The sequence below is a fragment of the Balaenoptera physalus genome, assembly GCF_965194825.1.
Source record: "Balaenoptera physalus genome assembly, chromosome: 6".
In the NCBI taxonomy this organism is placed as follows: domain Eukaryota; kingdom Metazoa; phylum Chordata; class Mammalia; order Artiodactyla; family Balaenopteridae; genus Balaenoptera; species Balaenoptera physalus.
In genome coordinates, this window is record NC_138885.1 from 91,542,071 (window position 1) to 91,561,926 (window position 19,856).

Consider the following 19,856-nt stretch of genomic DNA (forward strand, 5'->3'; position numbering starts at 1 on the left):
AAAGGCCAGTGTGGCAGAGACGACAACCAAGGGAGAAAGTGGTGAAGCTGCGCTCAGAGAGGTGGGTCCCAGTTTATTTATCTGTTGAGTGGTTACCTAGACTGAATCACTATTTTCCAGTGGAATAATCCTGTGGGCCAGGAGGAAGGAGGAAGGGCATCAAGGTGCTGGGTGGATGCAACACCCTACACCTCCACTTCAGGGCACAGACTGGACTTGTCCATGCAATTTCCTATGAGGAGACATTTCTGCAGCTAGAATAAGAAAAACGTTGGGGCAAGTGGGAGGTCTCTGAAAGCCCACTGCTAGCTCTCCATGAGAAGGAGGAAGTCCATCCAGGACATGCCCCTGGGGCGGAAGCAGCATGCAGAGTGGGTTTAAGTTTAGACAGTTGTTTATGGTTTTCACACTGAAGCCCTCCAACTTCTGAGGAAGCACGAAGAGGTGTGGGCTATTCACGAGCAAGCTTCAAAGCCAGGACTGGTGGGAGGCAAAGTGAGGCATGAGCTAGGAGGCCGGGCCACACTGGTGCCCTTGACTTAAAAGGCCACGAAGCAAGGGAGTCTCCACCCCCTGCCCTGCTCTCTGGGGCTCCAGGCTGTCTGCTTCCACACAGGGAGAGATTTCAGTTGCTTGGACCTAAATCCTTTCTGCTCATTTCTGCAGCTGGTGCCAAAGAGCATTCCCATTTGGAGCTGTAAGGTGAACCTTTATCTACAGGTGCAATGCCTTGCCCATCGAGATCGGATGAGTTGGTTTTCTTTGTGAATGGGTGGAAGGTAAGGGTTGGGTGTCACTACCATAGTTTGCAGAGACAACAGGAAACTTCTAATGTGAGGGGAGCACTTGTGGCCTGTTTGGGTTGAGACTGCTCCAATCAGGGACAAGAAGCCAGAGGCTGGGAACCAGGCTAATTTGGCCTGTTATCCAGTCCGCCCGGGCTCGGCCTCTGGGAATGTGGGGAGGCAGTAAAGCATTGGGGATAATGGCACGTGCCTCGGTGTCAGACAGCTTTGGTTCCAAGTCAGCTCTGCCTTTTACTGGACAAGCTTCTACAAGTTACTTCACCTCCCTGAGCCTCAGGGTGCCCGTCTTTAGGGCTATTGTAAAGATTAAGAGAGAGATGCTTCTTTCATTGATTAGGAACCTCTTAAATTCTTATACGAGGCCCTTAGCACTGGGCCTGATAAACCGGAGGCCCTCTATTCTAGCAGCATATACCGATTCTCAAACTCAGGAGGATAAGAAATGGAGCGCTCTTTTTTTTTTATTTTTTGAACTTTATTTTTCTGTTGAGTCTCCATTATACAGAATTAGTTGACGTGTAATTGCAGTCAATTTCCAGGCCCCCTCTTTCCCTGAGTTGCAGTTGAATTGTAGGAGGAAACTCTACAACACTTTTCCCTGGCAGCCACCCCTCCAGGCCTCACCATCAGTCCAAATAGGCCACTAGTTAACCCTTAGTGCCTTCTGCCAGGCCTGTTCCTCTCATGCGTCTCTCAAGGGACCATTCTGCGCTCCAAGGCATGCAGCTTCTCTGGGGTCTTGCCACCTCTCCTCCAGGGCCCCTCAGCCTTCCCATCCCATGAGCTTAGCTGGAATTTGGTCAGGTACCTCCACGCCTGCCCCACGTGGGGGCTTGGCCCAAGGAAGGAGACAGAGCAGGGCCTCTACCTTCTCATTACTTTCTTTTTAACTCTCTCTCCTGTAGCCAGTCTCCACCGCCAGCAGCCACCAAACATTCTTCCAAAACTCTCACTTACAAGCTGAGTCCTTACTCACTTGTTCCACTGGCCTGGGCTTTGGAGGCTCCTTCCTCTATTTTCTGTCCCGCATCCCTTCTGAGTCATGAGCCCAGAATAAAGTGGCTGCAGCCCGAACAGGGAATAAGTCAAGGGTTAGAGGAAACACAGGTTGTGTGGTAGGGGTGGAATCAGCTAGATTATAAAAATATTATCCAACCACATTCTCATTAAGTGCTTTCAAAAGACCTGGGGGACTTCCCTGGTGGCACAGTTGTTAAGACTGCGTGCTCCCAATGCTCGGGGATGAGGTTCAATCCCTGGTCAAGGAAATAGATCCCACATGCATGCCGCAACTAAGGAGCCTGGATGCCACCACTAAGACCCCGTGCAACCAAACAAACAAATAAATATTCAAAAGACCTGGGATGAAAGTAAGGGCAGGCAGATGAGGGCTGCTTCTTTCATTGATAGCAGCCCCTAGAGATCCAGAAAGCTCTTGAATTGTAATATCTCAACTTGGAAGCATCTTCCTGTACTATTTTATTCTTTGAGGTCTACACAAGTTCATGTTTTTCTTCTGGGGAGAAAGAAGAACCAAACATGAATGGCCCACTGTAGCTTCCTTCCCTCTGTTGCAACAAAATGGCTGGAGGTGTTTACAGGACACCCAAAGAAAAAGTGAAAGGAAATAAGCAAATGGGAAAGAAGCAGCAAAGAAGCTCCCTCCATGGCTTTAGAGTGCCAAATCCCGCACTTTTCAAGGTGAGGGAGGGAGGAATTCTAGTGTTCCCTCAGAGCCTCCCTGGGTCCTGAGCTCGGGCCACAAGGTTCACCATTGGCCACGCTGCTAGTGGCACATTCAGGGACCGCTCCAGGATGGTAGCAACTCCCTCACCTCCCCTTTCTGCCACCAAGTCTTAGGATCCCTGATGTTATCAAACATACGCCCCACAGGAGGTGTCTCAGAGGTGCCAGAATAGAAACCTTCTTCCCTCAAGGACCCTTCACACTTACATACACAGACACACACACACACACACACACACACACACACACACAGCATCCAAGTCCTTCCCCAATTTGAAGTATTTCAAGAGTACAAAAGACTGGGTTCAAAGACTCCACAAAATTAGATAGTGGAGCAAACGTGAAGAATTTAAGTGCCAGGGGCATTTTTTTTTAAAATAGCTCTCTATTGGAGTATAATTGCTTCACAAAACTGTGTTAGTTTCTGTTGTACACCAAAGCGAATCAGCCATATGCATACACATGTCCCCATATCCCCTCCCTTCTGAGCCTCCCTCCCACCCTCCCTATCCCACCCCTCTAGGTCATCACAAAGCACCAAGCTGATTTCCCTGTGCTATGCTGCTGCTTCCCACTAGCTAACCAAAGCAATCTACAGATTCATTGCAATCCCTATCAAACTACCAATGGCATTCTTCATAGAACTAGAACAAAAAATTTTACAATTCGTATAGAAACACAAAAGACCCCGAATAGCCAAAGCAATCTTGAGAAAGAAAAACAGAGCTGAAGGAATCAGGCTCCCTGACTTCAAACTATACTACAAAGCTACAGTAATCAAGACAGTATGGTACTGGCACAAAAACAGAAATATAGATCAATGGTACAGGATAGAAAGCCCAGAGATAAACCCACGCACCTATGGTCACCTAATTTACAACAAAGGAGGCAAGAACATACAATGGAGAAAAGAAAACTTCTTCAATAAGTGGTGCTGGGAAAACTGGACAGCTACATGTAAAAGAATGAAATTAGAACACTCCCTAACACCATATACAAAAATAAACTCCAAATGGACTAAAGACCTAAATGTAAGACGAGACACTATAAAACTCTTAAAGGAAAACACAGGGGCATCTTTACACAGTGGTAGTTCCCAACTCTAATCACATATAAGAGCACTGTTGCCACAGATGCTTGGTGTGTCTTGTACTCCATAAATGTGTGTAAAAGTTGTTTGCCTGTAGAGCACAAAAAAAGAGGCAAATGAAATCAGGCCTAATATACCCCAGTCCATAAACCAAGCAGGCCATGACAGGCATTCCTCTGGGTCACCCATTCAGTTCCCATAATATTCTCTTTTCTGTTTCCAATGCAGGTAATTGAGAGGAATGTGGACCCAGAAGTCACCCTGCTGACTTTCCTATGAAAGAACTGGACCCTTTTGATCAAAGTCTTGGCCGTGTCTGTGTTTGCCTTAAAACATAGGCCAGCTACAATTATGAGAAATAATCAAACCTCTCCATCCCCACACAGCCAGGTCACGTGGCCCTTGCTCTCTATTTGCTTTTGGCAATGGTTCTAAGGATATTAAGTTAATTGAGCTATTTGGAGAGGATAAAGTTTCCCCAGAGCTTCTTATATCTTGATTTAATAGCCATGAAATAGAAGCTAAGCTCTTTCTTTCAGCACTAATTATTCCTTTAAATGCCTTCCAGATCCCCAAGAGGGTGGTTATGTAATAGAGGTTTGTGTTGCATGTACTCTTCCCTGGAAGAAAACCAAATTCTCCAGATTCAGGAAGAGCACATGTCATAGGAGAAGATTACCTTTCTCTACATCTGTTTTCTCACAACAGATTTTCCCCACCATTCTATATTCTGAAATTTAGGTCTTCATAATGGCAAACATATTTTAATTGGTAAATCTAACGGATCTCTCAGAGAAGCCAAAAAAAAAAAAAGACAGAAATTACAAGTTTTGTTTAAAAGCCCACATAGTTTTTAATTCTTTGTCAATGTTTGAAAATTAGGAAATCTCATTTTTTTTTAAAAAATAGGAATTTCTCATGAAAAACGGGAAGATAGTCCTTCCTGCCTGGCAGCAGTCTTGCTTAGAGCTGAGTGGGGCCTGTCTGTCATCCTCCGTCTAAAATGGGGCACAAGCTCTCCAGTCACACCCAGCCCACTCCACTCATTCACACACCTCTCTGATAAGCATTTATGGTTATGACTTAATTTAGATGAGCAAGCCATATGGTTTAAAAAAAAAAAAAAAGGCAAAGATTCCAAAGTCTTCTTAGCCAGTCTAGTTAATTACATCCAATCCATAAACTGTGTGGAAATGGGCCACAATCAGGGAGAAGGATGACTAAAGAGAGGAGCAGAGGCTGAGCCTTGGGATTGGACCTGGACCAAGCAGGAGCAGAGGGACACTCCAGGTGGGATAGGAAAATAAAGACGGGAGTTTTCTCCGAAGGCTCACTCACTTGGTTTCAAATGCAGTACAAATTACTGGGCAAAACTGGCAATACATTAAACTGCTAAAATAAGTGTTTCTCTTCCAATTACATGATTGGAACCCAGAAGAATACCTATAATGAAATAGGATTTTTCCAAGGGCTTTTACTTCTGTTATCCTACAAGATGCTTATGCTAAGCCTGTGAAGATAAAGTAGGTATTGCCTTTCCCTCTTTGCAAGCAAGGAAACAGGCAGGGAGAGGTTCCTATGTCCAGTGTCACAAAGCTAGGAAGATACAGAGTGGCCTTGACTGAGGCCTGCAGGCAGGTGAATGTCTTCTCAGATCTGCAAAGGAGACTTTCCTCGCTAGTGACACCTTAGGAAAGCAGCTCTAATGGAGGTGACGTGTCCACCTGGGAGTCTTTCCTTGACCACCCTTCCCAGTGCACCTGACAGGAACCAAGTATGCCTGTGGAAGAGGAGGCTGTGGTGCCTGCACCGTGATGGTGTCTACGCGAGACCCCGCATCCCAGGAGATAAGGTATCTGCCCAGATGCCCAGAGGCCAGGCTTGCACTCTCATCTCACAGCTGATGAAGATCTCAAAGACCTTCCAGCCTTGTGATTCTAACCCTCTCTAGGTCTTAGACCCCTCTGACAAGCTGATAAAATCTATGAGCTTTTACAAAAACTAATAACATTTTGCACACAATTTCCGGGAGATCATGGACTCCCCAAGGCCCATGGATGCATCCCAGGTTAAGAATCCCCAATTAAGGGACCTCCCTGGTGGTCCAGAGGTTAAGACTCTGTGCTTCCACTGCAAGTGGCACAGGTTTGATCCCTGGTCAGGGAAGATCCTGCATACTGAAGATCCCACATACCGCAGATCCCGCATGCGCACAGTGTGGCCAAAAAAAAAATGAAAGAAACCGCAATTTAGGCCAAGCATTCATTTTACAGATGAGGAAACTGATGTCGGAAGGATGAAGTGACTTGTTCAAGGTCATGCAACTAGTATGTAGAACAAAAACTTGAGCCCACGTTTTCTGGCTCTGACACTAATGCTCTTTCTACTGGTGGGCTGGATCTGGGCCATGATTCCAGCCTATCATTAAGGGCCGGATTCCAGGACTTGGGCTGCTCCCAAATCCACTGGACCAAGAAATCAAGAAATGGCCTTAGGACACAGGCCTTTCAACTCTGCTGAATGACTTTACACAGACAGTTTAAAATGAACAAGCAAAAAAATTATCAAATACGGTTAAAAGACAAAGGTGCGCCTTTTACCTGTTAAGGGATCAATGTGCTAATGTTCACTAGTTGACGTCCAACCATGTTCCTGATGACACGAGTCCATTCCCACTGAGACCAGACCCAGGTGGGTCTGTTCTAGGCTTGGAAAGTGTTTCTGAGGTTCAGAATGCCCACATTCCCCCTAAGGATCCCAATTCTTATAGATAATACAGAGTCGGCAGAGAGGACTCTAAACTCTCCCTCCCAGTCACTCCTCCAGGTCCCCATGCTCTAGGCTGAGTGACAGGGAGAGGGGGTGGTGTCTGCTGCCCTTCTTGGTTCCCACATTCCCCACAGGGCAGAACTGTATTGCTCCTTTGGATTTTCCTTGTGCTTCTCATATAAGACACTTCTCTGTCACCGTGTGCCGGGTGCCCATCTGCTCTCTGTATGGGGCTGCTGTCACCACTGTGAAAGGTGTTGGAAGCATCAAAATGAGGCTTCACCCCGTGCAGGTAAAAGCACATCTTAAATTTCTCATTTCTTAACTCTATCTTTGTAATCAACGCTGTGTTGACTGTGCCTCCTGGGGCTTCTAGGTTGTGGTCCAGTAAGTAGAAGCTTTGGATGCATATTGGTCAAGATAATAATATCTGTTAAGTGATTTAAAAGAAAGCTAGAAATCCATCTACATTTCATTAGCTGATCATCTTTCTTCTTACTTTTTCTGCTTGAATAATAACAGCATGATCAAAACATTGATTAATGCCAATTAGACTGTGAGGCAGAATAAATATTGCACAAAGAGCATTGTGCATAGAATAAAACATCTCTGAGGATAACAGGGTAAAATTCAGGATTATTCCCTCTGGCGTGGAGTTTTAAGAGTACTGTGACATGCACTGGTATAAACACACCAGTTCCTCTGTCATTGTCACGGGGGTTTGGAGAGTCATAGGTCCAGACCCATTAACACTGTGAGGCCTTCCAGGAAGAAGGAGTCTGGATTTAACTACATAAGAGTCAATTCCAGGAAGGTCAACAAAGGCAAAAGACCCAGCAGAGTTTACTAGAGTCTCTGAGAAAGTCAGAGAGGATGTTCTCCCCAAGGCCAATAAGCCCAAATCCTGGAATTATACTACATTCTGAATCCAGAGCAAGGCTTTAATGTGCCCAAGAATCAATCAGCTGGGAGCTTGTTAAAAATGCAGATTATGAGTCAAGAAGTTTGGAGCAGAGGTCTGAGGTTCTGCATTTCCTAAAAGACGGCAGGTGGAACCAACACCGCTGGTCCACGGACTGCACTTTAAATAGCAAGGATCTAGAACACAGACCAAAATCGTGGACCTTTGAAAGCAGAGCTCCTTTTGAGCCACACCAGGAGAATTTAAAGAAAGTAACATGAGGTCCACAGTGGAGAGTCTCCAAGTTAATCAGAAAGAGGTGACCCCATGCTCAGAACCAGGCTGGGAAAGATATGGGGGTGCTCAAGAAAACTGTTTTTGAAGTTACACACGCTTTCCTTATAATTACTGATTTCTGGAGAATTCTTCTCACTCTGGGAATGGAGGTTGCGTGCTAATTCCCAATTAGAAGGATCTGGGCATTCGAGCTTGAGAAGTAATCGTAATGCTAGAACACGGCTTCCAGGTCACCTCCTCCAGAAGGAAAGGGGATGCCGGCCCACTCTGCCCAAGGGGAGGGTGCAATGCTCAGGGAGAGGGTTCCACCATGACAAGAGAGACACAGGATGTGGACCCTGGCAGGAGGCGATGGCAGCAGGAAGGCAGGGCCTGTGACCATGCCTGTGTCCTTCCAGGAGAGGATTGCCAAGAGCCATGGCACCCGGTGCAGGATCTGCACCCCAGGGATGGTGATGCCCATGTACACGCTGCTCAAGAGCCACCCGCAGCCTTCAGAGGAGCAGCTGCTGGCAGCCATGGGGGTGAGGTCTGACTTGAACAAGCCCACTGCCCGCCAAAGCCAGGTGGGGTCATGCGTCAGCCAGCTCCTCCCCACCCACAATGCCACCCCAGCCCCGTTCAGGGACCCCTCGGTTGTTTCCGAAGTAGCTGCTTTCACCCAGGAGCAGAGAAGAATGTCAAGGTGTATCTGCTTATCAGAGCACTTGCTGCACAGAACTAAAGAGCACGCGTGGCCCACACGCGCATCTTGACACCCCACTTTTCTACCCAGTGACTTATGTGGCTGCCTTCATTCGGGCTGTCATAACAGAGCACCTCAAACTGGGGGTGTTACAACAGCAGGAATTCCTTCTCTCGCAGTTCTGGAGGTGAAGAGTCTGAAATCTAGGCTCTAGAAGAGGACTCTTCCTTGCCTCTTCCCAGCTCCTGGTGGTGGACAGCAGTCCTGGCGTTCCTTGACTTAGCGATTCATCACTCCCATCTCTGCCTCCATCTTCTCGCGGCCTTCTCCCCTGTGTGTCTGTGTCCAAATTTCCCTCTTCTTACAATCCAGTCACTGGATTAAGGCCTACACTAATCCAGTGGGACCTCATCTTAACTTGATTACATCTGCATCACTGCAGATTTCCAAATAAGGTCACAGTCACAGGTTCCAGAGGTTAGAACGTCAACGTATCTTTTGGGGGGGACACGATTCAACCCATAACACAGCCCTTCATGTATCGAAGGGATCCTTTAAAATTTGCAATGGGCTTAAGTTACTAAAGAGTTCATGGGAATTCCTTGGCGGTCCAGTGGTTAGGACTCCGCATTCACTGCTGAGGGTCTGGGTTCAATCCCTGGTTGGGCAACTAAGATCCCACAAGTGGCGCAGCACAGCCAAATAAATAAATAAAGAGGAGTTCATAAACATATCCCTTTTGCAGGATCAATAAAGCTCACGTTCAGGTGTCAACAATCCCTAGACCAGACATCTGTTACACGATAGATACACAGGTAGGTCCTTAGACTGAGGCCTGAAGGGTGAGCATCACACACTCTCCTAATCTGCCAGTTGCCGGTGGACTTCCTTTACTCTCTCTGCTCCGTTGCAGAAAATCAGATCAAGTCACCTAAAACCCTGCCTTCCTTAGGTCCTTCCACTATTTGAGGTCCTTACCCCTCCTTACCCCTCATGTGGCCACGCCTACCCTCCTTCACCCGGCATTCAGAGAAGTCCAACAGCTGCCCTCCCTAGCTCATTCTTCCTCCTCAGCTACATGAGTCCCTGCTGGCCAGTCTCCTCTCAACCCTCAATCCTCCACATGTTTCCACTTCTGCACCTTTACTTGTGCTGCGCTGTGAACCCCGAATGCCCCTCCCCTGCTCTCCACCAATCCATTGCTTTCTCATCCTTCAACCCAAGCTTCTTTGTGAAGTCTCCCCCGATGAACTCGATTCCACACTGACCCTCCTCCATCCCACCCTCCCCCATGCCTTCATCCTTGGAAACCTGAGTTTCTTACACTTTACCATGCAATAGAATTACCCGCAGACCTCTTAAATGCAGATTCCTCCACTGGGACCCAGACATTCTGATTTAGGAGAATTGGAGAAAGGCCAGAGAGCTGCATTTTAAACAAATAGCAGAAATTCTGATGCAGTGACCTAAAATCCCCTGAGGGGCACTACTAACAACCTGTCCGAGGCATGACACTTCACTCATATGGTGCCTTAGAAACGGCCACATTTTCTTGTTTTGGGATCTCTTGCATCTTACATGGTATCTGAAATATAGTTGCTGTCAATAGATACATGTTGAATGAATGAATAATTTAATAGATAGATGTAACTGAGCTCACCATATAGACTATCATCTTCTTTAGAACAGAGAATAAAACTGGAATTGAGGTCGTGGGATGGATAATTATCTAAGAAGAAGAAAAAAAGCAGTGAACAGCCTAGTGGCTATTTAAATATTCTCAAAAACAAAACAAAACACCTGTGTTTGTTTCAATTTTCTAAAGAAAAATAAATTAAAAATCAGTAAAAATAAAGAATACTGATAACTTTTCTTCTTCTCTGATTAGGTAATCTATGCCACTGCACTGGGTATCGGCCAGTTCTTGCAAGTGGAGGGACCTTTTGTTTGGTGAGTAGGGGACTATGGGGGCAACCTACAGAGCAAGAGTGACAGTGACAGCTGGTCCAGGCTGGGAGCACAGGAGGTGAGTTTTTTAGACCATCTAAATAGACCATAAGGAAGACCAACTGAGTTAGCTCCAACTAACTCACGGGAGTTTGAGCTCTTTGTTGAGAGAAGGGTGAACGCTACACCAACTTTGATGCTCTACATCACACCACTGGGAAGCTCGGTGGTCTAGCCGGCCAGCCAGACATCTTCCGTGGCTAGTTCAGCAAGGCCTTGGGACAGGACATGTAGGAGGGCTCAAGGAAACCCAAGGAGACAAGCAAAGACCTGGAGTTTGCTTTGGGGAGGCAAGGTTAGTTCCAAGAATCCAGACCAGCTGGGAAAGTGTGAGCAGATAAAGAAGCCAAAAATCTAGAGTGGAATCCAAAATTCACCCCAAATACCAGAGTGCAGGGAGTTTCCCCCACCAAATAGTGATATCGCACTAGGCTGCTGTGAAAATCAAATGAGAAACTGCAGGCTCATAACAAAGTCTTCCTTGGCACTTAGTAAGAACTCAACAAATAGTTACTACTGTATTGAGGATGCTGTCCACACTATGACTAGTGTTTGCCAGGGAAACCAGACAAGTACACCTGATCACCCTCTACAGAGGGCAGGATGGATGTAGGCAGTACTGCCCTTAGACCCAAGCAAGGGGGATTCCAAACTTTGGAGAGCCCCTCGCTGGTCCTCCTCCAGCCAATCTCAGGAGGCCACGAGGCCAAAGTGACTTGTTTGCCTCGAGCCTTCACCCTTTTCTAGACTGTGCTCCAGATACATTCTTGACCCCATTCCCAGGCACAAGTCTCTTCCCCAAGTCCATCTTCCTTGGGAAGATCATAACAGCCAGCATGTGCACCCTGAAGCCAAAGACTAGCCGTTTGGGAAGCGAGTAGACAGAGCTTGGACATGCAGGCTGGCTCACAAGTGTGTGAGGCCCTTCACGGTACAGAACAGAGCCAGGGTGGGGAGGGAAGGGCAGCAGGCCACAGGCCAGGGGCCTCCATTTGTATTCTTGCCTCAACTCCACAAATAGTGGATGAGGGCCTGGAAATGGACCAGCAGGTGTGTCCCACTCCCCAGAGTCAGCCAGGTCCCCAGTGAGTGTCCCATCTTCTACTGCCACATGGGGGAGCCAGCAGGTGACAAGCTGAGAAAATGAATATCTTGTAAACCCATCAAATTGCTGGTGTGAATAGGAAAACACTTGTGAAATACAAATAAAGGAAGTTAAACGCAACTTCTCTCCCTCTGGAATGTGGATGTTATCCATCCTTCCAGGCACAGACTCTGGGGATAAAAGCAAAAATACAGTCAGAGACCCACCCTGCAGCCAACTGGCCCCAGGGACCTTAATGGGTGACAGGAACCTAGCCCCGGTGGGAATACCCAAGGCTCCTATCTACTAGGCAAGAGAAGACTGGCTTCTTCTGTTATCACTCATTCATGGTCCATCGTGAGGGCGCTCAGAGTTCTGAGTGAGAGAGGAAGCGCTACTGGCTTCGCTCAGCTGGTTTTGCTGCTTGGACAGAGAAGAAGCTGCCTCTGCACAAATGCCAGCCTGAGACACTTGTGCAGAGACAGAGAACTGAAGTATCTGGAAGAAAGTATTTTACTAGAGACTTAGGAGAGACTATTTGAGGAGGAAGGTACAAGAGGTAAGCTTGGAGAAAATGGGAAATGAAAGAACCAGCAAGTGGAAACCTGCTTTAAAATTCATTGACTGTCCATTCATTCCCAGTCAGTCCCATGCAGATCGCAAATGTCGGGGAGATCTGGTTCCAAAATGGTTTTCTTTTTTCTTTTTTTTTGTCTTTCTTTTTTTTTCTTTTTAAGGTCCCTTTATAAATGATAATACTCAATGCTGTTGAGTCTTGTATATACTAGAGAATAGATAAATTATTATTGCTGTGAAAAGCATCTTATCAATTGATTCTACAACTAGGAATTCACCTAAGAAAAATTTCAGAGATGTACATAAAAGCTGTACATGTAATGAACAGAAATGTTCATTATGTTATTTGTAATTATAAAATGTAAAAAAAAAACCCACTAAGTATACATCAATAGCAAATTTTACAACTATATTATGGAATAGCCAGAAGATGGACTATTATGCAATCAGCAAAATTATATTTTAAAGGCTTTTTAATGATAGGCAAATAAATGAACTAAAAGCCAAAGTAAAAAGTATATTGTACTATAACTATAGTACAAATATATATTACATAAAAATATTACCAGTGGAATAGAGTCATGATAGTTTATTTCTTTTACGCTTCTCCATATTCTTTATTATTGTTTTAAGCTATATAATATATACTGTGTGTGTATTATATATTTTATATATTTATCTGTATCACTGTATTTAAAAAATAAAGTAAAAAAAAAAGAAAGATCTTGTGATTATGCCTATTCCAGTAGAAACCACCAAAAGTGACTTTAAAAGTTTGGAGCCTCATTTAAATTGTCAAACCCTTCAAGGCACACACCTATTTACATGTTAAAAAGTTTTTCATCTCAAGGCATTTCACTATCCTAGGAGTCAAATGGCTGTCAACAGAAAGGAACAGGAAAATGCTGCCTGGATCAGGGGGAAAAAGATTCTTCCTCGCTCGACAGGAAAAGTGACGTGAGCCCCTTTGTTTGTCCTCTTCCTGAGAGTATCGCTTAATGTCGGCTAGTGCTGCAACTGTGCTTGTGAGTTTTGATGGTCATTCTCCGCTTTACTGACAAACGTCCAAAGTGCAGGCACGAATAAGGCACTTTTCATTTGGGATCTGGGTGAAGTGGTGATTCAAAGCCCACACTCTGATTTCCCCCTTCACTCTCTGGCAGGCTGAAACAATAAAACATAAACCCACTCAGACAAGAGAAAAAAGACCTACCCCAGCTATGATGAGTCCCGTCCTTGCCTGGCCCTACTCGTGCAGAGCTGGCCTCTATCACCATCTGCTCCTTTGCAGAGAGAGGGCACTGCAACGTCAGGAAGGCTGAGAAGCCTGTCCAAGATACATGGCGAGTTCATGGCTCCCACAGCTGCGAAGTCCAGCCTGAAACACCCCAGTCTCCGGCTTTGCTCTCTGAGAGACGCTAGTTTCCAAAAAAGACCCACGGCCAAGCTCTTAAAGGAATTACTTAGAGAGAATTCCTACTTCGAATATAGGAAAAATAGAGTCTCCTCCCTGTAGACACGGAAAACTAAGAGAACCCAGTTGGCCTTAGACAAAACTGAGCCCGTCATTCCCTGCAGTATCTGTTTCTATCCTTAACACCCCGGGAATTCAATCTGGGCAATGATTGCGCTCTGGGGTCCACCTGGATCACGTTAACCAAATGCAGAAGAACATATTTAAACTGGACTGCGCCCCAATATTCCTTATAAAGAGAAACACAATTTTAAGGTGGATCTTATGATCACTGAGCCACATGTCCTTTCCCTATACGAAAAGACACACAGGAAGCCACATTATAAGGGGAAGGTTGCTTGGTGACCATGGATGCAGAGCAGTTGGATTATCTTAAGGGTAACATCATAGAAGACGCCCCTCCATCCATCAGGTAGACCTGCTGGATGGCAGGTGTCTGCCCCATGACACTCCCTTCTCTTGAAGCTATGTTAATATCTTCCATGGGGTAACTGTTAAGTCTTGGCCTGGTCCCTGTTTAGGGGAACTTTAATTCCTCAGCTCTGATTCATTTTGTTTGTTTTACATTTTAATTCTCAGACACTATCTTGCTTCTAGGCTTTAGATATACACCACATTACTGACCTCAGGTACTGCCTACATTTCTAATTCCAGCTTACACAAAAACTGATCCTTCAGATGTTGGCCAGTTATGCTTCAGTCTGGGGTCCTAACCTACACAAGGAACAACTGCAAGTTTTCCTTCTGCAACCTGGGAAGACCTTAGAGAGATAGGAAAAAAGGCAGGGGAGTATTGGACAAATGTCAGGCCATTTCACTTACTTGTCACAATTACCCTTCAAAATAGGCATTATTTCTATTTAATCTTCAGAGAGGTTAAGTATCTTTCCATTGAGAAGGTCAGAGAGCCAAGTCATGGCAGAACTGAGAAGGAACCCAAACCTGTCTGCCTCCCTATCTCCCATGCTCTTCCCCACTACACAGCCCTCTAGCCCTGCATCCCACAGTTCCCTCCCAATTTGTCTTTCTCTTTAGGAAGGTTTCCTGGGAATAAGTGTTTCCAAAGCTAAAATATGTTTGACTCAGACAAGATACCAGTTTGGGTAACTTTTCACTGTTCTTTAGTTTCCTAATAGGTAAAGTGGAGTTGATAATTTACTTTCTTTGTACAATTGTTGTGAGGATTAAGTAAATTATTAATACGTGTAAAAGTACTTGGAACGTAAGCACCCCATAAATGTTAACTATTGTTATTAAAGCAAGTGGTATGTGTGTGTGTGTGTGTTTACACATGGGTCTGTATGTTTAGAGTCATTTTTTTACTTAAACAATAGGACTTCTCAGAGTTTTGAATCCTGACTTGACAGGTGAGGGGACAGAGGTTGGGGCACAGTGGAGAGGGTTTCCCAAACTTATTTGACCTGTGATTGTTTTTCATAGGCTGTCTTGGTGTTTCGCAGGGTACTGTTTGAACTATTTAATAGAATACTCTTTTCTTTAACATCACATTAGTGTCAAATCAGTATTTCTCTTACAACAAGATTCTTATTTAAAACTATTTGGTTTGAACTATTTTCCCATACAAGGAGAATCAGATAGTTATTACTACGTTCATTTTGCCTAATTAATGTGAAGGATTACAATGCTGTTTCCAGTTGAGCAGGGCTGACAGAACCACCTTCTTCTGCCCTTTATAAAGATTTGCATGGAGCTATTTGCAAAAGAGGAGTTCCAGCCCTTGGACCCTACCCAGGGGCTCATATTTCCCCCAGAACTCTTGGTAAGATGAGTTGGGTGTTTTATGTGCTTGTTTCAGTGCCACTGGTTATAAGCTCAGTTTTCTAAAACCACACTTTCCGTCCTGTGAAATTATCAAATTGTGGAAATGCTTGATCAGATCAGTATGCCTGGCCCTGTCCTGCTCACCAAGCCCTGCCTGTTGCCCTGCACACTTTCCCCGAAGCCTCAGCTGAGGCTACTTTTTAAAGCGATTTCATCATTACTCCCATCATTGTCATCTGCAGTGTGTCCCTATTGGCCGTCCCAAGCAATGCAGTTTTTCTCAGCTTCTAACTTGGCCTTTCCAGCCTTTTCCAGATACTGACCTCAAGGGGCACTTCCAGGGCCTCCCGATACCTCAGCCTTTCCTCTGTCAGCATCTCTATCTTTCCTCTCTAACATCCAGTGGTCCCATTCCATAAAATGCCTATTTCTGAAAGATTCTGATGTGTTTATTCATGCATTCAACAAATATTCATCATTCAGCAATGTGCCAGGCACTGTTTGGGGTACTGAATATACAATAGGGAACAAAACTCACACAGACCTGGCCCCAAGGAGTTTGTAATCTGGTGGCAGAGACAGACAATGAGCAAGATAATAGATAAGTTATATAGTGTGTTAGCAAGTGAGAAGGAGAACAAAATAAAACAGAGAAAGGGGATAGGATGATGCAAGGGGTTGCAACTTTAAATATCCGGCCAGAGAAAACTTCTCTGAGAAGGTAACATTTGAAGAAAGTCCTGAAAGAGGGGAGGGAACTGGCCATGAAGATACATGGGGGAAGAGCAGTCCAGGCAGTGGGGCAGCAAGTGCAAAGGTGTCAAGGAGGGGAGAACTCCTGGCCTGACCAAGGGACGGAGCAGGGGCCAGCCTGGCTGGAGTGCCCTGAACCAGGGAGATCAGAAAGCAGCTGGGCGGGGGGTGGGCAGGCCATGCTGAACTTAGACCACTTGGCTTTTACTCTGCCTGAGATGAGAAGCTATCAGAGAGGTTGGACAGAAGAGGGGTACGCTCCTATTAACCTTGTAATGGGATCCGGGGTTGTTTTGGATGCTGGGATGGGAATAGCCTGCAGAGGGGGGCGAGGAAAGGAGCAGTGAGCCCATTAGGGCACTAATGTCATCCTGAGGATGGTGGTGCTGGACCAGGCGGCCAGCATGCAGGTGGTGAGGAGGGAGTGGATTCTGGATACATTTTGGAAGAAGAGCCAACAAGATTTCCTGATGAATGTGATGTAGGGGAGCGGTCCCCAACCCCACCCTGGCCGTGGACGGATACCGGGCCGCAGCCTGTTAGGCACAGGGCAGCACAGCAGGAGGTAAGCGGCGGGCAAGCAAGCTTCACCTGCCGCTCCCCATTGCTCCCCATCGCTCACATTACTGCCTGAACCGTCTCTCGCATCACCGCCTGAAGCATCCCCCCACCACCTTGTCCGTGGAAAAGCTGTCTTCCATGAATCCAGTCCCTGGTGCCAGAAAGGTTGGGGACCGCTGCTGTAGAGTGTGGGAGAGAGAGAGGAGTCACTGCTGACTCTGGGGCTTTGGGCAGCTGGAAAGGGGAGTGGAGAAGGGGAGAAGGGGAAGACCTCCGGAGGAGCAGGGCCTTTTGCCTTTGGGGGATCCTTTTCCAGGGCTTGGAGAGGGATGGGATGTAAGGAGCTCAGTTTTGGACACGTTAAATTTGAGATGCCTATTACACACCTAAGGAGAGACACTGAGTACTCGTTCAGGATTTCAGAGGAAAAGCCGAAGATTCTAATTTAGGAGTATTAGTATAATTATGATTTTTAAGGCCATGATACTAAATTACGTTAAATTAATCTATACTGAAGGGTCAGTGACAGATGCCAGCTCCTATTGTCGCTTTCCTCCAAAGAACTACGCATTATCAAGTCTTAAGCTAAAGGAGTAAATATCTAATTATGGAAATTCAGGCATTAGCCAATGGGTGTAGTGAGTGTCTTTTTGGTCAAGGGGACCCCAGAACTTCTGAAATCTCTCTAGAGGAACATACCTCCACCTAGGATCTATCATAACCCAGGAATACAGGTGTGCACAGGTGCACACACCTTGTTATTTGCACGTAGAGAATGGCAGAGAACCCAGAAAAACGAACCCTGGCCTTTCATGGAAAGAGCGTCACCTGGATCTCCCCTGGGACCCTCAAGGACCTCCTGGAGCTGAAAGCAAAACACGTGGAAGGCCCTCTCATCCTGGGCAACACCTCACTGGGTGAGTGATTGCAACGCTTCTCACTCCACCATTTGTGCCGAGCTGGACTTCCTGTTCTCCACTCTGCTCACAGTCTACAAACACTACTTTTTAAGGATAAAAACCTCATTTTTTAAATAAAAATGTTATAATAATGTATCATAAAATGTACTACTATATGGTATATTATATAATAATTATTTATATAACATAGTATTTTTATATCTACTATATATTTTTATAAATACTAGCATATATGTGCTATATAGACTCATATATAAATTATATATACAATATTAAAGTATAATACAAATATCATATTATTATAGTAAAATGGTCTCCAAAATTGGAGGTACATATACCCTGGGAGTATGCAGTGTAACCTCTTGAGGTGTGGGAAAAAATGTATTAGAGGACTGTTTATCATTTAATTTTTTTTTTTTTTAAAGGAAGAAAGTTTTATTTTTTATTTATTTATTTATTTATGGCTGTGTTGGGTCTTCGTTTCTGTGCGAGGGCTTTCTCTAGTTGCGGCAAGTGGGGGCCACTCTTCATCGCGGTGCGCGGGCCTCTCATTATCGCGGCCTCTTCCGCTGCGGAGCACAGGCTCCAGATGCGCAGGCTCAGCAATTGTGGCTCACGGGCCCAGTTGCTCCGCGGCACGTGGGATCTTCCCAGACCAGGGCTCGAACCCGTGCCCCCTGCATTGGCAGGCAGATTCTCAACCACTGCGCCACCAGGGAAGCCCCTATCATTTAATTTACTTTGTCCTTTTTAACTTTGTTTTTGTTAAATAAAATAGAATTTTATAAAATAGGTATGGATATATTAACAATGCACAACCAGTTATCACCACACCCCGTTTAAGAACCAGAGCTTTACCAAGAACTTTGAATGCCCCGTGGGCCCTCCCAAACCACAGGCCCTCCCCTCGCCTTCTTCTCGGAGGCACTCATTAGCCTGAATACGATGTCGGTCAGTCTCTTCCTCATTTTTACAATTTTACCCCATATATTTGAGTAACTAAGCACCATGTCCCTTAGTTTTGCATATTTTTGAACTTCACATAAATAGACTGACATGGTATTATTCCTCTGCAATTTGCTTTGTGCGTTCAACATTCTTGAGCTGAGATTCGCCCACGTTGTTGCGTGTAACTGTGCTGGATTCCATCGTGTGCCCAGGGCACAATTTGCTCATCCATTCTATTGCTCAAGGATGTGGAGTGTTCTCCAAGTTTTTGCTATTACAAATGTCTTTATATGTGTCTCCTGGTGCCCACATGCAAGGGTTTTCTAAGAACCTCTCATCCATTTTATTTCCTATTTTGATATACATGTAGAGAGTATAAATAAATACATATACCAGGAGAGCCTGTGCTATAAAATTACTTGGCAGGGTGTATGGCCACTGCTTTCACATCTATACACGTTTATTGCCAGTTTTTAAAATTAGCATCTGAATATTTTTATGAGAAACTCTCAATGCCAAAAAATTGCATTTTCTCTTTCCTAACTCTCTCTAGAATATATAATGCATTTACTTTCAGGACCTGTATTGAAATCTCAAGGAAATTTTCACCCAGTTCTCCTCTCTCCTGCTAGGATTTCTGAGCTGATTATGGTGTCTAAAACAAGGGATGGTGAGTTCCAGGTGTTCTTCATAAAATATCAATGAACCGATTCCTGCACTAAACTTAACAAGCTATATAGTTTAGAACCTCCTCATACATTTATCTTGTCTGGCCTGTTTCTAATTCTTCATCATTTTTCTGATGTGATATGACATCCCCACCATGAAACTTTACTGTCAAAAGCTTTGCACAGAATATGAGGTACTTGGATAATGTCATTCAAGACCTTGCAGTCAGCTGCAGGATTCTTGCCTATAAAAAGCCATGGTCTTGGGACTTCCCTGGTGGCACAGTGGTTGAGAATCCGCCTGCCAATGCAGGGGACACGGGTTTGAGCCCTGGTCCGGGAAGATCCTACATGCCGCAGAGCAACTAAGCCCATGCGCCACAACTATTGAGGCTGTGCTCTAGAGCCCGTGAGCCACAACTACTGAGCCCGCATGCTGCAACTACTGAAGCCTGCACGCCTAGAGCCCATGCTCTGCAACAAGAGAAGCCACCTCAATGAGAAGCCCGTGCGCAGCAACAAAGACCCAACACAGCCAAAAAAATTAATTTAAAAAAAAAAAAAAAAGCCACAGTCTTGCAGTGTCACTTTAATGGGAAGACAGCAATAGAGAACTGGCACTCTCCAATGGTTGGATGGTCAATTCCAGGGAGGGAGGGTGTTCGCAGGAGGAAAGTAGGCGATGTAGTGTCTGGCACGCAAATGCTACTTGTCTCATGGGGACAACGGCAAAAGGCCAAGTGAGACAAAAACCTGCCCGGGAAAACACCCCCAGTCACTTGCAACATC

The 19,856-nt window shown here is 45.4% G+C and overlaps 1 protein-coding gene across 1 annotated transcript in view; it reads left to right on the forward strand.

The window, feature by feature from the left end:
* The first annotated feature begins 700 nt into the window (after nucleotides 1-700).
* The window catches only part of LOC309662241 (aldehyde oxidase 2-like), a 75,341-nt gene continuing 56,185 nt past the window's right edge, over nucleotides 701-19,856 (forward strand). Inside the window, 11 exon segments of the mRNA XM_082464714.1 lie at nucleotides 701-779; nucleotides 3,871-3,913; nucleotides 5,398-5,494; nucleotides 6,595-6,703; nucleotides 8,008-8,355; nucleotides 9,369-9,453; nucleotides 10,183-10,244; nucleotides 12,829-12,918; nucleotides 15,135-15,215; nucleotides 17,304-17,448; nucleotides 18,977-19,069. Of these exon segments, the coding sequence (XP_082320840.1) occupies nucleotides 726-779; nucleotides 3,871-3,913; nucleotides 5,398-5,494; nucleotides 6,595-6,703; nucleotides 8,008-8,355; nucleotides 9,369-9,453; nucleotides 10,183-10,244; nucleotides 12,829-12,918; nucleotides 15,135-15,215; nucleotides 17,304-17,448; nucleotides 18,977-19,069 (1,207 nt within the window). The 5' untranslated portion in view covers nucleotides 701-725.